Genomic DNA, 19,755 nt, shown 5'->3' on the forward strand with positions numbered 1-19,755 from the left:
TTTTAAAAAAGTTTTTGTGTTTTATTTATTTAGTGTGTAAACCAGGATATGGTTTTTTGAAAGTTGGCTCTAGTTGCCTGTTTTAACACATAACTCCCATTCACTTGTTAACAGCTAAGTGAGGTTTTTGGAGGGTATCTTGTTGGGTTAAGGATAGTTCCTCCTCTGCAGATCTAAATATTTGAGTATTTTACTGTATGGTAAGACTAACCCTGAAAGAACAGAAGACCACAGGAGACACTTCCTAGTTGCACACTATTTCAGCCATGGACAAGTCATATTAATACTGGTTAGAAAATGGGTTTTTCATTAGCATTGGCTCTTCCACAATGCACAGGCACTGATTTTAGGTCCTTAGTCTTGGTACCAAGTTCCTTTAACCACAAAACCTGGCCCAGGATACCCAATTCTTACAAAAATAGGAGGGAAATAGTATTTTATCATAAGTGTGTGGAGTAAAATTACTGAGGCACAGAGGATTAATTTACCTAAACTCACAGGGACATTGCTGCCTTTGTGGTCACTCTCCACATCCTTTAAGAAAACATTAAAGTTAACATGGGAAAGATGTATCCCTTTGTGATTCTGCAAGTTTTTAAAAATTTACATTATTATTGTTGTTGTTGTGGTGGTGGTGGTGTATATGCCTCTGAATGTGTATGGAGGTCAGAGGACAACTTTTTTGAGTTGATCTCTCCTGTGGGTTTTGGAATCAAGCTCAGATCTCCAGGTTTATGCAGCAGGTTCCTTTACCCACTGAGCTATCTTGCAAAACCTCTGCAAGATTCAACACATGTATTCAATTTATAAAACTGTTACCACATTTAAGATGTAGGATATTCTACCCATCCCAAACCCTACTCCAGCTTCTCAGCTTCTGCAGGTAAGACTCCAGAAAAAAGCCAAGTGCTCTCTGAAACGTATGTGCCATCTGCCTTCCCACCAGGAATGCAAGGGCCCCAGTTATCCCAGGGCCCAGTTTTTCATCAGGGCTTTAGAAACTATAGCCATTTAATAAATGTGGAGGCTACCTCATTGTTCCAATTAGCACTTTCCAAATGGCTGACGAGGTGGACTGTGCTTGGTGAACTTGTTTTTGATAGTTGCACTGGTTTTGGTGATAATGTCTGTTCATACTTTTTGTATGTTTTTCATTAGATTGTGATTGAGTTTTGAATCAGCTTTATGCATGCTGGATATAAGGTTCTTATCAGACAAGAAAATCAAATATATTTTCCTTGTCTGGGGCCTGTCTCTATCTTTTGAAGACTGTGTTTTATTTTTATGAAGTCCAGTTTATCATTTTTTTCCTTTATGTATCAGGTTTTAGATGTCAAATTTAAGAAGCATTTGACAATGAAAGGTCACAAATATTTTCTGATGTTTCTTTCTTGAAATCTGTAGTGTGTGTGTGTGTGTGTGTGTGTGTGTGTGTGTGTGTGTGTGTGTGTGAAGATGGGGACAACCTTGGGTATTGTTTCTCAGGGACTGCCCACCTATTTTGTATTTTGCAGCAGGTCTCTACACTAGCTGAGGACTCTCCAATTATGGTAGGTGGGTGTTGTGTTACAAAACTTTTCATGGGAAAAAAACGCAGCACACGTGTATCTACTCACCTCAGACAGACTAAAGTATGGAGACCACCAGTGCAACCAATGAGTTGGAAAAATGAGTTTTATTGTTACTGACAAGAGTATGGGTGCTAGTTTACTTGTAGGAATGGAAATGACTTAAAGACAGCTACATCATTAAAGCCCATCCCAGCATAGGGAACAGCTCATAAGAGCTGGAAAACCAGGAGTCTATGGCTGCACAGCCTCTGAGCAGCTCAGCAGCTTGGCATGTCCTTGCCAAGTGGCTCTGGTATGAACTTTCAGGCAGCTGAGCTGGTTCGTGCTTCTCCCAGGCAGCTGGACTGGTCTCAGAGTCTTCTTTGTAGCTTTTATTGCTTATTCTGGCAGGGAGGGGCCTAATGAACCTGGTCAATTTCAGGGACTTCCTGAAGCTAGTTTGAATTGTTTACCTTCCTACTTAAGGAGCTTCCCGGAAGGATGGAATGTTCCAGGAAACTGCTATATATCAGTGGATTTGCCAGCTTGTCCCAGATCTTATTGTTCTCCCTTCTCCAGCCCTGGGATTATAAACTAAATCTACCACATCTAGTTTATTTAGTCATTATTTGTTATATGGATTCTGGAGATGAGAGCCAAGTCCTCAAACTAGCATGGAAAGTATTTTGCTGATCCAGCCACCTGCCCAACCCCTTGATATATATTTGAGATTTTTATTCACAGTACAGTTTGGGGCTAAGGTTATTTTGCTTGTCTGAACATGGCTGTACTTAGTTATTCCAGAACCTAGCTTGATTTAGATTTTCAATGCACACCATTCTGATTCTTAGGAACTCACCTCAGAGAATGCAAAAACACACTTCACCCAAATCTGTATGCAGATGTTTATATGTCTTCATTCATATTCACCAACACTGAAATCAATTAAATATCATCAGTGGGCAGATGGCTGAGCAAGGTGTGCATATCCATGTAATAAACAGTAAGTCAGCAACAAAAAGCAGACAACTGTTGCACAGAGTAGCATGGATAGATCTGAAATGATAACCAGTAACTGGTCTTTGGGTTCACCATTCTGACAGCAGAATGAAGGCATTTTAAGTCCCAGAAAAGGGAGGGTGAGGAAGAAAATCCAGGCTACAGAGCTGACGTGCAAAGAAAGGCTGTCATATCCTTGTTCCAGGAGCTCGCTGTTAGGAAACAGAGCTGGATAAGTCATCAGTTAATGACTTGCAGTGCAAACACTGAAACAGGGGAGGAAGGCATAGGGAATTTGCTCTCATGCAATTACTTCGCAGGGTCTGCGTTCCTTGGACTCTGTCTCCTGTCCAGATGGGGACACTTCAGGCCTCTAATCTCTGCACAGACAAACCTGTAAAGGCCTTTGCTGTCTTCCCTGCTCCTGTCCTGTCGGATGTTCCCACCTGAGTTTTAATTTGTTTGTTTACTTATTTATTTGTTTATTTGAGACATGGTATCTATGTAGTGCAGGCTAACCTTAAACCTATTGAGTAACCCAGACTAGTCTTGAACTCAAAATCATCCTGCTCAGCCTCCCAAATCCTGGAATTAGAGGCCTGCATTTACATACCTAGTATCCCATATTCTTAGGCACCTGTCACTCCCCCCTTCTGTTTCTTATGGTCCTGTGTACCTGGGTTACAAAGGGCTCATTGAAGTTTAGTAAAATAAACTCCCGTTCCTCGGAGGAAGTAGAGATACTAGAAATTCTTTCAAGTTTTCAGTCCTTATGTCACATACCAACATGTAGTGGCTTGAATGAGAATGTCCTCCATGTTTGATTGCCTAGTCACATGTTGTTAGAACTGTTGGGAAGGATTAGGAGGTGCGGCCTTGTTAGGGGAGGTATGTTGTTAGTGGTGGGGTTTCAGGCTTCAAAAACGGAAACCCTTCCCAGTTAGATCTCTGCCCCATGTGTAGATAAGATGTGAGATCTCTCAGCTACTGCTCCAGTACCATGTCTGCCTACCATATTCATATTTTCTCACTTGCTGCCTATTGCAGAATATCCCTTTATACTGTGTGAAGATGTGTCACAGAGACTGATTTAATAAAGAGCTGAGTGGCCAATATCTAGGAAAAAAGAGGTTAGGTGGGACTTCTGGGGGCAGAAGGAGCCCTGGGAAAAAGAAAGGCAGAGTAGCCAGCTGGATATAGAGGGAACAAGACATGCATGAGGAGAGTTAAAAGACACAAGTTATGTGGCAATACAGATGAATAGAAACCGGTTAATTTAAGTTATGAGATAGTGGGACAAGCCTAGGCTATAGCCTGAGTTTTTATAATTAATTATAAGCTGCTTTTTTTTTTTCCTTGTGAGCTGGCAGCCCAAAGAAAAATCCATCTACAGCCATTCCTGTGGTGTTTAGGCATATGAACCATTTCCATGAAGGTCTTTCCTCCCAAAGCTTCCCTCAGTCTCTTGCACCTTAGTCACCCTTCTGCCAGTGTCGCATCTCTCTCCCTCATCTACACAACTCATTTCCAGGACATGCCTCTTTGCATCCATCCCTCCCTGAGAAATTCCTTCTCCAGCTGGGCTTCCAACTCCTACCCCCCCACCCTCCACCCCCCCACCCCCCCACCCCCCACCCCCCCACCCTCCACCCCCCCACCCCTGCCTGCAGGCTCCCAGTTCTCCCTTTCTATCCCAGGCTGTTCTCTACCTTAAAGGTTATTTACCAGATGGGTGTCTTTTGTTTGTGCTCCACAGTTGAACCATCAAATTAAGCAGAACCAACTCCTGCTTCACCTTCCTTTACAATTGCTTCTTCTGCCCTTCTTATCTCACTAACCTATAACAACTTTCCAGAACTTTGTAGAAATTTTATTGTATTCTGTCATATATCCAGTTGCTTTTTTGTAGGGGGATTTAGGAAGTGTGTCTCTTTCTTTCCAGTCTCCTTTAGCTGCTTTGTGGTGTTGTATGTCTCTTCCTGCCTCAGCCTTTCTTTAATTCTTCTTGTCATGTATCATCTGTCCTGTCAGATGCCTTAATTTTCTTGGCTTCATATTGCCTATAAGCCCAAGTTAACTGCCTCGGGATAGCAAGCAAAGTCTGTTATATCCTGGTCACCTTCCCACCCCGTCAACCCCATTCCCCTATATCCCCACTGCCAGCCATATCTTCCTTTTCCCACTACACATCTTCTGTACTCTGGCCTCAGTAAGCCCCATTGTTCCTTTACTTGGAAGGTCCCTGCTTGTAGTTAACAAAATATGACTCACTCTTGAGATCTTGCCTGCTTTCTTTACCTTGTCCTCTTAGAGAGTAATTCTCCTTCATTGAGCTTTCTGAACAAATAAAATAATCGTGATAGTAACCACTGTTATTCAGACATTGACAGCTGTGGTTTTTATCACACGTTGGCCCTTCAGAAACTTGGTGTGGCTGTGCAACATGCCTTGGCCAAAATAATTAAAGTATGAAAGTGGCAGATTTGAGTTCCAGGTCAGAAAATGTAATTGCTAGTGTGATGGTCTCCAGAATACTTTCTCTGTTACAACTATCAACTATCAACTGTGACCTAGAGTGAATCTATAGCTGACCTACAAAGAACTATGTACTATGATTAAGAAATACATCTGTTCTTTTAAACCTATAGGGTTTGGGTTGTTACTGAAACACAACTTAGCTCATTCTGACCAACAAAGTGATTGATTATGAAGACTTTTGATAGATTGTATAATTGAGTAAATATCATTTTTAATGTTTTCACATCTTCAGACTCCAGTGGAATGTTAAGGCACACATAGGTAAGGAGCCTTTCACAGAGAGAGAAGGTGGTACATATCTCTCTAGCTTGAAAATTTATCCTACAGGTAAAGTCATGTTTTCAATAAATCAAATAAAGAGAGAGAGAGATGGAAGGCATTTGTTTTTTCTAAATGCTACATATTTTCTTTTATTGCTTGTCATCAATCCATGTTTTATTTGATATCCCCAAATACATGACTTTCATTCCAATTGCCTCAAATTTTATTTTAGTTCTAGCTGCTGGAATTTTTTTTTTTTTTTTGTTATGTTTTACTCAAAGCCTTCATTATTGCTTTATTCTGTCTGTCATGTCTCTTACTCTAGTAGTCTTAAAAACAGGACTTAGCAAATTTAATCTGAGTTTGTGTATGCTATAGCATTGCTCAGGAGTGACAAATGATTGAAATATAATGAATCACCAAAGCAAAAGCTGGTGGTGTTTCTGCTGAGAGGGTTAGGAATAGACAGGGAGGGAATGCTGGGTTGAGCCGAGCAGCACTTTGGGGCTATGGAGATTTGGGACTAAGAAAGTTTTGCCTTCACTATATATGAGATCCCTAAACATCTCAGCTCCCATATCTGTAAATGTGGATAATGAAACAGCAATCTTAGGGAATTGAATAGTGGTTACCAGAGGCTGGGTTGGGGAGAGAGATTGGTCAACAGGCATGGAGTTCCAATTAGGCAGGACAAGTATGCTCTGTTGCACAGTAGGGTGACTCTGGTTACAAAATTGCATTGCATATTTCAAAATATCAAAGAGAAGATTTTGAATGTATCTCCTTACCCTGATTTGATCACTATACAACAGACATGTATTGAGGTACCTCATTGTGCTCCATGAATATGTACTATTGTGTGTCAAAGGGAAGGCAGAAAGAAAAGACGGAAGGAAGAAATGTCACAGAGCTTATGAAAAATACAAATGAGATCACTTACGTAGAAGCTCTTTGGAAATGCACAGTAATTGCTAAATATTTCTTTAACCTGATGAGAACAGCAGGAGGGTTGCACTGCCGACAAGAGTGGGATGTGATCATGCAGTGTAGAGTGTCTGCATTTTCTAGTCTGAGGACCAACCACTGGGATTGGGCAGGGGCCATTAGGTGATCAGATTACATGTTTTACACTGGGACCAAAGCACCTCCTCCCTCTGTAATCCTTGGATTATGTGAAATCAATTAAGACAAACTTTTCATTGTGTAGTACAGATATTTTTTCCTCTTTTTTTCTTCATCTCCAGGTGGGTGGCTATTACTATTTTTAAATAGCTAGAATTTTTTTGCTTTCTAGTTACTTGATGCCTGTCACGCTTTGCTTGTCCTCTGATATACTGCTTCCTTTCTTGTTCCTACTTCCTGTATGCAAGATTTTGGAAACTCTCTGTAATGGCTTGTCTAAAATGATCTTCACATTGATAGGATACTGCTAAAGGGGATCCCTGTGGGACTCTTTGGAAGGATCAGGGGCTTTGCGTAGAAGACAGGCAGATGTGAGTCAAAATGGTGGCTTTGTTTCAGCTCGAGTGATTAGAGAACATGTCTCAGATCTCCAGCCAACTTTTGAAAGTTAGGCGACTTCACTGACACAGATAGGTCAGAGTGAGCAGCCAGAAGTCATTCTCGCAGGGCCAGAGATGGCTCTTTGGCCCAAGCAGCTGGACCTATCTATATGTAGCTGGTGGGCAGATGTGCGAAGGAAGAAATAATGCCTCTTTAACAGAGAGGCAGGGACACTCCCTTTCTCATTGAAGATTTATCCCTCAGATTGTTTAAGGGCATGTACAGTTTAATGACTGAAAGCCAAGGACCCCCCCCCCAGCTTGCTTTTCACCAGAAAATTTCCTAAATGTGGAATACTAAATACTGATTTTCACCCTGTTTTGAATTGGGTTTTGACCTCTTAGCCTCACTTGCGGCCACCTTGCCCTGACTACCATCACTCCAGTGATCCTCAACTATGAGAGGTTCTTGCACTCACCTGGGGAGCTATTAAACGCACCCAACACTGCAGCCTCTGCCCCACAGAGCCAGATCTAATAGTCCTGGAATGGAGCCTTGGCATCATCAGTTGTTTTAAAGACTCCCCAGGTGATGCTAAGCAGCAGTCAGGTTCATGGACCACTGATCTAATAGTTTTGGTCTTGTCAGCCCTCTTGCCTTCATCTGCCAGATGTGAAATGCAGATAATGCCATCTGTGAGACTCTGAGAATAGAGGCGGCCTCTGATAATGATGTCAGCAATGACAGCAACTTCTGCTCAGATTAAAGCCTCAGAGGTAGTATCAGAGGGTCTGCCTTTCTTCTCAACTTTCTTTCTCTACATAAAAGACATTTTTTTTTTTTATTTTTAAAGACCCATTTTGCTTCATGGAGCTCAGCTATTCATTTTCTTGAAAGAGAATAAGAGGAGGAGAGATTTCTTTCTTTTTACAGAACACTCTTGATCTGACTTTCCTCTCAGCCCATGGGCAGCTAGTCATTGTGAAAATCTGACAAAAGAGATTTCCCTGGCATAAGCTCCATGCATTCATCTTCCTTAGTATTACCCACAAGTTCATTGCTAGGTATTGAGCCAAGCTCCCAATGGCTAGGTGGCCAGACAGAATGAAATCTGTGACCCGATGATGTGATAGAATCCCACCTGACTTTTTCTCAGTTGAAGTGCATCCACCTGGCTCAAGCCTACTTGCAGGCAGTCCACCAGTGAGTCCTGTTCACCCATGATGGCTTACAGGGAGAGAGCTGATTGACATATGTGTCTCTGATAACAGCACACAGTTAACTTCTCTGAATCCACAGGGGTATAATCACACTGGGGCAGTAACTTCCGAGAATGCCTTTGCCAATGTTACAACACACTGAGACGGAGCAGACAGAACACCACCCCTGAACAAATTAGTCTACCAGGCACTAACTTTGCTTAGTCAATTCTATCATGCCTGTAATGAAAGTGTATCCTACCTACCACACCTAGCCTGGGCACTTAGCTGCACATCTATGGGAAGCAAAGTTTTCCATGGCTTGGTGTTCAGCGCCTTAGTATGGGGGTCACATGACAGAATGCTGGTAGTTTAAAAGGTCTGGCAACAATAAAGAATTTCTGAATAAGTAGAAATTAATTTGAAGTCAAATGTGTAATGAATCTGAGGTGTTTCAGGTAGAACTCCAAGTTGCATGACATGATTTGCATTTCATTTTTGGGTCTTATTTCACAATGAACACACTTTGCATTGCACATGCTGTTACACCACACAATAACAAAGTACACTGCTTGGAACACCTGGACTCAGCCCAGGCTATCTTTCATTACAAACTGCAGTGTTTTTGCTGTTCGTATAAGGTCTGTCTGCTCTAATAAGCACATAATGGTTTAATTATGGAAAACAAAGTGTTTTCAGTTTTCTCTTACCATCATATTTCAGCATGTAAGTTTCAAATTAATTTATCTTTGGATTGTATTGTGTTAGAATGTTTGATTTTAAAAATTGCTATTTGAGTTTCTGACTTGTGTGTGGAACTAAATTTTGGCTTGAATTGGGATTGAGTTCCCAACCAGTTCCTGAGACATAGCCATAAATATCCTTCTTCTATTTTGTACTACAGGTATATATAAAGTATTAATCTCAGCAATGACAATCATAAAATCAAAATATGGATCAATTTTGAAAAATGTTGAAAATGCTCTGTGTTGTGATATATTAAATTCAGCCAAGACTTACTTCTTTATGTAAAAATAAATGATCACGTCCATCTTATTATTATGCAAATTTTCTTTTTAGCATCAATAAATGACAAAATCATATATGTACCAACTAATTGTTTTAAACTAAACTCCTTTATGATTCATCATTTGCAAAACTGCTGGAATTGTGTAACTATATTATCTACCTATGTTCTCAGGGTTCAGGGTCATACAAAAATTTCTTTAGTCAAAAGGAATTATGCACAAAATTTTCAAGAAGGCTTAGTAAGTTATATATGAAATTTTCTAAAATATGATTATAACTTTATAAAATACAGATTTTCTAAGGTAAAATGAAATTTTGTTTCTTTCTCTTTTTTTTTAATAAGATTTTAAGCCAAGTATAATGGATTAATGGGTGCAAGTCTTTAATCCTAGCACTCGTGAGGCAGAGGCAGGAAGATTTTAGACCAACTGTAGTGGGTTCCAAGACAGCCAGGTCTACACAGTGAGATCCTGTCTCAGAGTAGAAGGAGACTTGAATTTGATGCTCTAATTCTGTTTTGTTGGTCCTAGTTTGTATGATGAGTCATGATACCTGCCTCTGTTGTGAAACAGTCGACTCCTCAGGGAAGTCTTCCATTTTGCTAATTGCCTTAGTGCAGTCATTGCTTTAGTCACAGCAGCATAAAGACTTCAGTTATCTAAAGAGTGTCCTCAGATGTCTTTGCCTTAAACCTAAAGTGTGGACATGTAATTCATAACTTAAAGACTCGGCTGAAACACATGACCTGTTCAATCTCCATTATCAAGCAGGATTGACTATTTTGGATACTTAGAGACTGAATTAAATACAGGAATGAATTTAAAAGTAAGTTCTTGTGAGGTTTCAGCATCACATTAAAGAAGATGCTGAGATATTTGGACAGCTATCCAGTTTGGACCCCAGCACTACAGAAAAACAAGGGCCAAAAAAAACCAAAACAAATAATCAAAACCAAAAGACCAAAAAACAACCTTCTGGATCTTGTTCATGTTCCTCTTACCACACTACGATGAAATAGTCTTATTTATCATCTGCACATGAACTGGAATCCAGGTCTGTTATATACTGATTCCCTAGATGATTTGGGGAACTTGTGATCTTACAGGGCTTTTAGACTCCATATTTGACCAAGAGAACTGACATCGTAATGTAGGTAGCTAGACAGATATTAGGTGTTGAGGACAGACCTTCTCTCCCAGTAAACTTGAACACCACCTCCTTCCTGTTTCTCTGAGTATCCTAGAAAGAGAAGCCCTGCTTTAGGATTTAAATCACTGTATGAGAAAGTAAAGTGTCTGAACTTTAGTGAGAAAGCTACTTTTTCCTGGTCCTCAGTAGAGGTGTGGCATTCTGAGCTTCTCCAAAGGTAAGACCATTACATACTATTATCTCCTTCCTTAAGGAAGCAGGATTTGTGAATCACCTGGCCTGGAGTCTAGCTTCACCAGGAAATCTGATTCTCCTGAAGACATGCTAAAGGGTTAATAATCTCCTTAATGAGAGAATGTACTTCTCCTTCCAGAAGATGTGAGCAGTGTTTCCCTCTTTCTTTCCTATTTCTTTCAGATGACAGCCAAAAGCATGCTCCCACTGGCACTCTGGCCTTTCTCAGGGTTTGTTTCTTTGAAGCTCTGCCCACACCTTCCACCATCCTGGTGCTTGCTCTCTTGAAGCCATGATCTTTCCTTTCCTCCTCTCTCTCTTTCCTCCTGGTAAATGGCAAGATTTACACTTTGCTTGCCCTGTTTTTTCCCCCTAAATTCTCATAAAACTGACCTTGGATGTTAAATCTGGGTTCATAACAAAGTAAAGAAAAAAATTACCTGATCCCCTTTACTGCCTTTAGTACATTATTTACTCAATAAGAATTAACTATACTGAATCCCATGTTATGCTGTTCTGGTTATATCAGTTGCTATTTAAGAAACATATCCATCTGGGTGGTGGAAATACACACCTATAATCCCAGCAATTGGGAGGCAGAGGCAGGTGGATCTCTGTGAGTTCGAGGCCAGCCTTGTCTTTACAGAGTCCCAAGTCAGACAGAGCTGTTGTACAATGAAAACCTGTCTCAAAAAGAAAAGAAAAGGAAAGGAAAAGAAAAAAAAGAAAAGGAAAATAAAAAGAAAAGAAACAGATCCACTATAGTAGACAAGGTAGACATTGATAATACACTTAAATATTTTATTGCAGTGTTCTATTGATAACATAGAAACATTAGAACATGCAAAAAAATTACATCTGTCCTTGAGCCTTTTCTGAGTCTGTTTATAAACTCTTTCTTTCATAGTAAAACTAAGAATCCAGAAGGGAAGCCCAGGTTTTCCCAGTAGCAACAGTACCTATCATGTCATGATTGTTGCTAATCTATAGAAAATACTTGACATCTCTGAAGTACTCAATAAATGGGCACTGAATTCACATTTTTTTCCTTCTGAGATATCTTTGAGAGTGTAAAGTCACTTTTAGACATTAAAGAGAAAAGCAGAGAAACGGGAGGTCAGGAAGTCACCTCACTGTATTATGTTCTCTATGGTAGCTTCACTGGGAGCTTTATATCCTGATGCACCGGTTGTGTGCTATCATGAGGAGATTGGGAACTGGACCCGGGTCTTCTGCAAGAGTAAACAAGTTCTCCATGACACACCAGGGTTCCCATTCAGACATCTATTGAGGATCATGTCTCAGTTAACTGACAGGAGCCAGGCACAAAAAGACAAGTGCTCCGTGGTTCCACTCATATGCAGGATATAAAAAAGTTGGCTCCTGTGATGGTTTGAATGAGAATGGCTCTCATAGGCTAATATATTTGAATGCTTGGTCCCCAGTTAGTGGAACTGTTTAGGAAGGGTTAGCAGATGTGCCCTTGTTGGAGGAGTTATGTTATGTTGCTTGGGGGTTGGTTTTGAGGTCTCAAAAGCCCACGCCAGGCCCAGAGTCTCTTCTTCTCTCTGCCTGCTGCCTGTGGATCAGGATATAAAGCTCTCAGCTATAACCTCAGTACCATGCCTGCCTGCCTCCTTTCCACCATGATGACAATGGACCATTCTTCTAATACTGTAAGCAAACCCCAATTAAATGATTTCTTTAGAAGAGTTGCCTTGGTGGTGGTGTCTCTTCACAGCAATAGAACAGTAACTAAGACAGCCCTGTAGACTCTCAGAGGAGAATGGCAGTTACCAGAGGCTGAGAAGAGTGGAGGTATAAGTTTCGTCAATGGTTTTAAGACAGGTGGGATCAGGAAGACCCACTCTGCTGCTGCATTGAAGTAACTATAGATGAAATAATGCACTGAAGATTTTCCAAAGCTACAAAAGGGATTTGGTAAGTTTTCCCAATAGAAAAATGATAAATGCTTAGGGAGATGGATAAGATTATCTCAGTTTAAATATCACATATATTAAAGGGATGGGGAGAAGGCTCAGTGGTTTAGAGTCCTTGCTTCTCTTGCAGAGGACCCAGGTTCAGTTTCCAGTGTTCACACGGCAGCTCACAACTATCATGACTCCAGGTCCAAGAGATTCAGGTGCATATTCTGATCTCCACAAACACCAGTCATACATGTGGTGCACATGCACACATTCAGAAAAAACACGCATAGGTATAAAAAAGAAAGTCTAAAGAAGTTACATACATCAAACATCATTTGGAACTTTAAATATGTACCATTTGTAGGTACTAGTTAAAAAATAAATTTTAAGCCAGGCATAGTGGTCCAGGCCTTTAACTCCAGCACTTAGGAAGCAGGATCACGTAGATCCCTGTCAGTATGAGGCCAGCCTGGTATACATAACTAAAGATAGTGAATCATTCCTTTACTCCTAGCACTCAGGAAGCAAAGGCAGGCAGGTCTCTATGAGTTTAGGGCTAGCCTGATGTACACAGTGAATTCCAAGATTTCCAGGGCTATATAGCAAGATACTATCCTACCCTACCTCCACAAGAAAAAACAAACAAACAAAACCAACAACCCCCCCCCCAAAGTATTACCTTGTCATCTATAGTATTTCCTTCCAACTATTCTGGGACAATAATTGTCCAGATGTCAGCATGGGGATGACTCAGAGGGAGGGTAGGCTGGTTCCTAGCACTTTTATGCACTGGCCCACAGGGCTGAAATTCTGATTCTTAGCAATGCTGGTTCTGTGGGTCTTTTGATAAGGAAATGGGAGAAAGCAGCAGTGATGGTCAGGGAAAAATCGATGTTTGTCTTTTTAAAAGCATTTTCCAGTGCATACAGAATAATAGGTAGAACCTCTTCTGGGTAAGGAATACCTTTGAAATGTTAAGCAGACTGATCTTTTCGTTTTTTGTTGTTTTCAGTATGAGAAATTATATTTGGGGAAATATTTCGTGGAGGACAGACTAGGAATCCACAGAGAAAAACAAAGTTATGAGGGAGCTCCTCCCTGCCTCACAGTGCTGATGAGCATGGCTGCTCTCAGAAACCTACTAACCCATTGCTGCTAAACTGCAAAACATCTGTTTCTTCACTAGATCCTTTTTCATTTACTGCTTTCAACACAAAAAGTCCAAAGAGGACAAAATAGGCAAGAAAGTCTTCTCAATAGAGAAATGAGCCTGAGTTCTGACACATGGCGCATGCCTCAGAACACTTCATAAAACACAGCCACAAGAAGGGCTCACAGAACTCTATACTTCTCAAAATGGTGGCCAAAATCTGCCAGTTGGAGAAGACATCAAGTGACAGAAACTAGAAAGGCTGGACAAGGACTCCATCCAAACCAGCAGATCATTGTATACATCATAGAACATTCGAATTGAAAGAAATGCTCAGAAACCAATTCTACCTCCATCTTATCACAGAAGACAAGAAATGGACACATGGTGCCAAGAGTCTGAGTCTCAGCCTGTGGCAGACATTCATTTCCAACCCAGGTTGTTTGATCCCAATAGTCACTTACTAAGCAGTTGTGAGTCCCTCTTTGCGCTGGTACACTCTGCTTCATGACCCTATTTGGGGACAGAGCTTTCATGAGCAGTATCTACCCCTGTCTTTTGGGGATTAATCTCTCTGTGCAGAGCAGAAATGTGCACATTCATATTCATACAATATAGCTGTTGAAAATAGGAAGGGAAGGAGCTGTTTGGCTGTGAGAAATCAAAGGTTGTTCCTTTTCACATATCTGTTCCATTAATAAACTATTGTTTCAATGGAAAAGAAGTGTGGTGTCTATTTGTTGGTGAGTGAGTCTAGATAAAAGTGTTTCCAAACTAAAGGACAGGAGGCCTGTGCATTCCTGGTAAGTAGAAACAAGCCATATAGTCTTCTCTCGTAGACCCGTCTCCTCTTGCCAACTTTCATACAAGCCACGCACAGTGGAAGCGTTTCATAAGCAGGGCATTAAAGCCTTCAGCTCTTTCAGGAAAGCCATTGGAGAGGGTAGGGAGCCTGGATGGGATGGACCCACTGAAGACAAGAGACACGCTTTGAAGAGATAAGAGTGCCAACTCTCATTCATGGTCAAAATGACCTCCAATATGTTCAAGAAGTCACCTCTTGTTCACAGAAGTAATTTAAGCACTCACCCTTTAATCTGGGTCATATATCTCACTTGGTACAGAATCTCTGCTTTTCTAAAATATGAAGTATACTGACTTTGTCAAGGCTTTTACAAATTTTCAATCACAGTGGCCAAATTAAAATGCTTTCCAAAGTGTGACTGAAGTTGGGAGTTGGGATGCATGATTGGCTAAGTTCTATTTTTTACATATCAAAAAACCCCAACTCCATATGTTTTACCAGCTCATTGAACTGTGTTGGCAAAGAATAGATAATTATATCTAGGAATTACTGATACTATATGATTCTTGGATATCATATTTTGATAATGTATTTCAAACTAACAAAACAGAACACACACACACACACAAAGAGTGAGATAGACAGATAGATAGATAGGTAGATATAGATAGATAGATAGATAGATAGATAGATAGATAGATAGATAGAGCAAGCCCAAACTGGCAGTTTCTGCCTTGATGGATGCATTTTACATTTAAACATGATCGTTAAAATTTCACAGGTGACAAACTATGTCAACCAGTTGTGTTGCCTTCAAAGGCAAACATTCCATCATTATAATGAATGAAATCATGGTCTGGTCAGGAATGCTAGTGACCTCTAGCCAGCGAACCACTGATCCATAGATAGATGAGAATCAGCTCTAGTAAATGAGGCAGAAGTTTTCCCAGCATAACTTTGCATGCTAACAAGGCAGATTCTTGTTATAATTAAAAGAGATAGAATGATCAGTAGGGAACCCTTAATAGAAACACACATTACTGCCAAAATGCTCTTCTTGTTCATTCTTTATTCTCATATTATACCATATATATAGCTTTAAAAATGACACAAACATTGCACATAAAAATCACACACATAGATTTGTCCAGCACAGCCAAGCAAAGAGTCATTTAAAATATCGACATTGTCAATAGCCAATTTATTCAGAGTAAATCTCCATCTAAATCCATACTGTATAATGAAGTAGCATTAAAATGAACACTTGAAATGTGTCCAGTCCTAACTGGGTGCACTGTGTAAACAAACACAAAGACTGCCCCAGGAAAATAGAAAGATGTAAAACTTTTCAATGAGCTTTATATGGGTTATTTTATGGGTTATCTGTTTATACAATTGTATTCTGGATGTCCTAGTTAAAGAAATTTTTTTTTTATTTTAAGACAGGGCTTCTCTGTGGCTTTAGAGGCTGTCCTGGGACTAGCTCTTGTAGACCAGGTTGGTCTCGAACTCACAGAGATCCGCCTGCTTCTGCCTCTCGAGTGCTGGTATTAAAGACATGGGCCACCACCACCCTGCTGAAGAAAATTAAGAGGCTTTCACCTATTGTTTTTTCCTTTTGCTTTTATTTCTAAAGTGGCTAGTAGGGCTTACATTGTAACTCTAGTTCTAATGTGGCTAGTAGGACTTACATTGTAACTCTAGTTCTAATGTGGCTAGTAGGGCTTACATTGTAACTCTATTGGTCAAAGAAGTCAAGACTGTGGCTTAGTGGTATAGCATTTGCTGACCATACACAAGGCCTAGAGTTTAATCCCCAGTATAAAAAAGAAGTATAGACAAGCAGAATACAGGTAGAAATCAAATAGAATTGAAATATGAATCTATAGCAAGTGACGGTTTCATGACAACTAGCCACAGAGTTATTGATACTTTAGTAAGTTATTATTTCCATATCTCCTATACGAGAACACTTCTCTAAATATCTGCTTGATAGCTTCCTAAAGGAACTATGAGAAAAGGGATGCTCTAGGAGTAGTTGTATTTAAAGTTATATTTAGGCTATAGAAACAGTGGGGCAGAGTCACACCTCCGCAGTCTCCGGAGGCCACAGGATTGCTCAAGGGGAGCTTCTGTTGAGATACCAGGGTCAAGCCCCGTACCGTCTTTTATTAACAGGATTTCCACTTAGCTGTTAAGAGAACCTATCAGAAGGCTCTCTTCTTTCAATCAAGTTGATGAAACACCATTGACTGGGTACGGGTGGCATCTTGACTGATACCATGCGGCCCACACGCTACACTGTGATGGGGGTGGGAATGTGCACTTCAGAAGTACAGCATGTTTAAATGTATTAAACATGTGCTTTTTTGAGAATTCCATGGGGGTTATTTATTGTATAGTTTTCCTAACATTCTTTCATGTTTTACTGAAAGATATTTTAATTTCATTTATTATTTTATTTTATTTTTTTGCTCAGGCAGAAAAAAAATTACATCATTAGTATATGTCTCTGGAATTCAAAATAAATGAAGCTTTAATGTGTGTATTCCCGTGCATTTGTTTGTGTTTACTTAATATGTATATCCTACAGTATAGCAAGGGCTGTCATCACAGACAAAACAAAAAATGTAAGCTTTTTCTTCACCAAGCTGGGAAGAAATGTACAGGAGAGCAAGAAGGCCAAAGCAATTTGTGAGGTGGGCGGTGGTATTATAGAAACCCTGCTCAGCTCTGCTAATCCTCATAGAATGCAAGCAATGAGGACTTGATTAGAATAACTTCCCAGGGAAGGCCAGCACAAGAGACAGCCACAGGAATTATGCACCGAACCACAAGAAGAACACATGTACGTACCTGTGGGTGCTGAAGGAAAGCAAGGCAAAGCGTATGGAGTAGGACATAGCATGCTGCAAGTGCTAAGAAAACAGGGTGCTGTTGTTTTGAATCCCAGGCTGCAGCAGAAGCCACATTTAACTCAAGTTCACTGTCATAAACACAAGGCCTCTGGAACGGTCCCTGTCATTCCCTGCTTTTGTCTGAATTCCTTTGTGAGAAGCTTTATTCAGCTTTTAGCTGCTGGTGACTCACCGTGAAATCATCTCACTCATCTATTTTCCTTTTTTATTTTTTAATACAGTTGCAAATCACACAATATTGTGCTTTGTTCTCCCTCCTTCCCCCACCTCCAAGGAAGCTGCGCCACTGTCACAGCCCGGCTATCTTGATGAACCAAAGCCATTTGGAGAAAGTAGCTGTATCCACTTCATCAGATCTAGTTGATGATAATTTCTTAAGAAGCTGAAGACTAATTCTTAGGGATTTTTCTGGAGCCCTGTGAAAATTCCTCACTCTGTAGCCCATGTGAGTTGGAAGTCGGTACCAAATGACTCCTTACAAGATATAAGGAATGTTGCAGAAATATAAATGGGCCAGGGCTGAAATTTAATTAGATACTGCATATGTTAATAATAAATTCAATTAATTTCACCTTCTACCTATACCAGAAAAGAAGCTCAGGCAAAATAATAATTCACCTTAAATAGCTCAACTGGGAGTCTCCTTCCTGAAGAGTGATTTATGCAGTAATCTACTGACTGTCTTCATGAGATTGCTCCAAACCAGCCCTTTGAAATAATAATAACTTCTGGATGTATGTAGCGAGAGATACAACAAATGACTTCTTATGCATTTTCATTTAATGAGTTGCCCATTCTCATGATAATTTTTTAAACGTCTGAAACATGTTATAAATACTGTGGCTAAGGCTTCCATTTTGCAGAAATCATGGCAGACAATCTCCCCTATTCCCTACCTGAGTTGATTGCAGGATTTGTGTATGGCTGACATGCATTTCTTTGACAGTTATCTCAGCAGATTATTTTTAAATTTTTGTAGCAAGTAATTCCATATTGCTTAAATATAAAAACAGGACATTTATCAACAGCAAGGATTTTTAGCAGTGAGTGCTGGGCAGGGCTAGAAGCAAACACAGGCAGAGGGAAAAGCAAGTAAACTGGGGTCCTTTTTAAAGGCACAAAGATCATCCCTTACAGTGGTCACATTTCCTCAAGTACTCTTTCAGTTTAACAAAGACTCCATGCTGTCTTCCACGATTAGTAATACTTGGGAATCTTAAGGGTTATACTTTCATTTTGTAAAAATATAGAGATTCAGAGAGAGGTGGTGAGAGGGAGAGGGAAAGAAAGAGGGAGAGGAAATGAGAGAGAGACAGAGAGGGAGAGAAGGAGAGAGAGAGAAGGAGAGGGAGAGAGAGGGAGAGCTCCATGGTATGCATGGAGGTCAGAGGCCCACTTGGGGGAGCTTGGTTTTCTGTTCCCATCATGCAGGTACCAAGGATCAAACTCAGGTCATCAGTCTTGGCATCGTATACCTTAATGCTGAGTCATCCTGTCAGCCCTTTTAAAAGACTATGCTTTCAAAAAGCTCAGCTTCATAATAACTAATTATATGAGGCCATTATAAAAATAGCAAGAATGAAAAATTAATAAGAGTAGAAACAAATTGGAAAAACAAAAAACAAACACAAAAAACAAGGGAGAAGAGTTGCTTAGAGTCCTAAGTATTTCAAATGGCTCACAATGGTTTTAACAGTCCTGCAATAGACTGGGTAAGATCCTCTACACACGTCTTTGCAATGGCTGGAAGAGTGTCCAGAAAGCATTAAATAATTCAGATGCAATTGTTACTTACATGAGAACCGGAAAGGCCTTGCTCCTAGCCCACATTGCCTTATGCCTTCTCCGTGGAAAAGCCCATATTGCATCTCTCCCATGAACTTGCTCAGCTCCTCCCCTGAGGCATTGACAAGCAGAGCCCCTGTTTTGCAGAGGATGGTGGTTTTAATCCACAGTGGTGTCCCCACTGCTGCTACAACTCCAAGAGCACAGAGGAAGCTCAACACACCAGCCATGCAAAAGATGATTTTCTTCTGCTGGTTTGGCATGATGAGAAATGGCTTTGGTGAGGATGCGGGTCAAAACCAAGTCCTGTGTGAGCATCAAGAAGGAACTGCCCCTTCAGTGGCATTTATTACGGGAGCTGAAGGAACTAGCTGGAAAGGCAATGTCCTTCTCCACGATGGCTCCAGCAGGCATAATGCCAATCCATGAACTGTCCGTCTTCACCCACCGTGGGCTTTTCTCCTCTTCTGCTTTTTCTCTTTAAATAGAGATCTTTGGGCTAAAAAATATAGAATAATACTCCTTTTAAACTGCCTTCAAGATCCCCTCTCATGTCACTTACAAAGAAAGGTCTAGAGTAACAGATGGAGTCCTCTGTGTAACTTGAGAGAAGCCTCCCTTCCTTCAGCCTGTTGTCTGATTGGGTGAGCTGAAACCTTCAGAAACATGCTTGGCTCTTACAGTAAGTTTGCGGCAACGTGAGACGT

At 40.5% G+C, this 19,755-nt stretch overlaps 1 protein-coding gene across 1 annotated transcript in view; it reads right to left on the reverse strand.

The window, feature by feature from the left end:
* Clrn1 (clarin 1) overlaps nucleotides 1-19,395 on the reverse strand; it is a 34,554-nt gene extending 15,159 nt beyond the window's left edge. The window contains exon 1 of the mRNA XM_051177038.1: nucleotides 19,059-19,395. Coding sequence (XP_051032995.1) covers nucleotides 19,059-19,311 — 253 coding nt within the window. The 5' untranslated portion in view covers nucleotides 19,312-19,395. The remainder of the gene's footprint in view (nucleotides 1-19,058) is intronic.
* Between the last annotated feature and the right edge of the window lie 360 nt (nucleotides 19,396-19,755).

This window comes from Phodopus roborovskii, unplaced genomic scaffold (genome assembly GCF_943737965.1).
Source record: "Phodopus roborovskii unplaced genomic scaffold, PHOROB, whole genome shotgun sequence".
NCBI classification, from domain to species: Eukaryota; Metazoa; Chordata; class Mammalia; order Rodentia; family Cricetidae; genus Phodopus; species Phodopus roborovskii.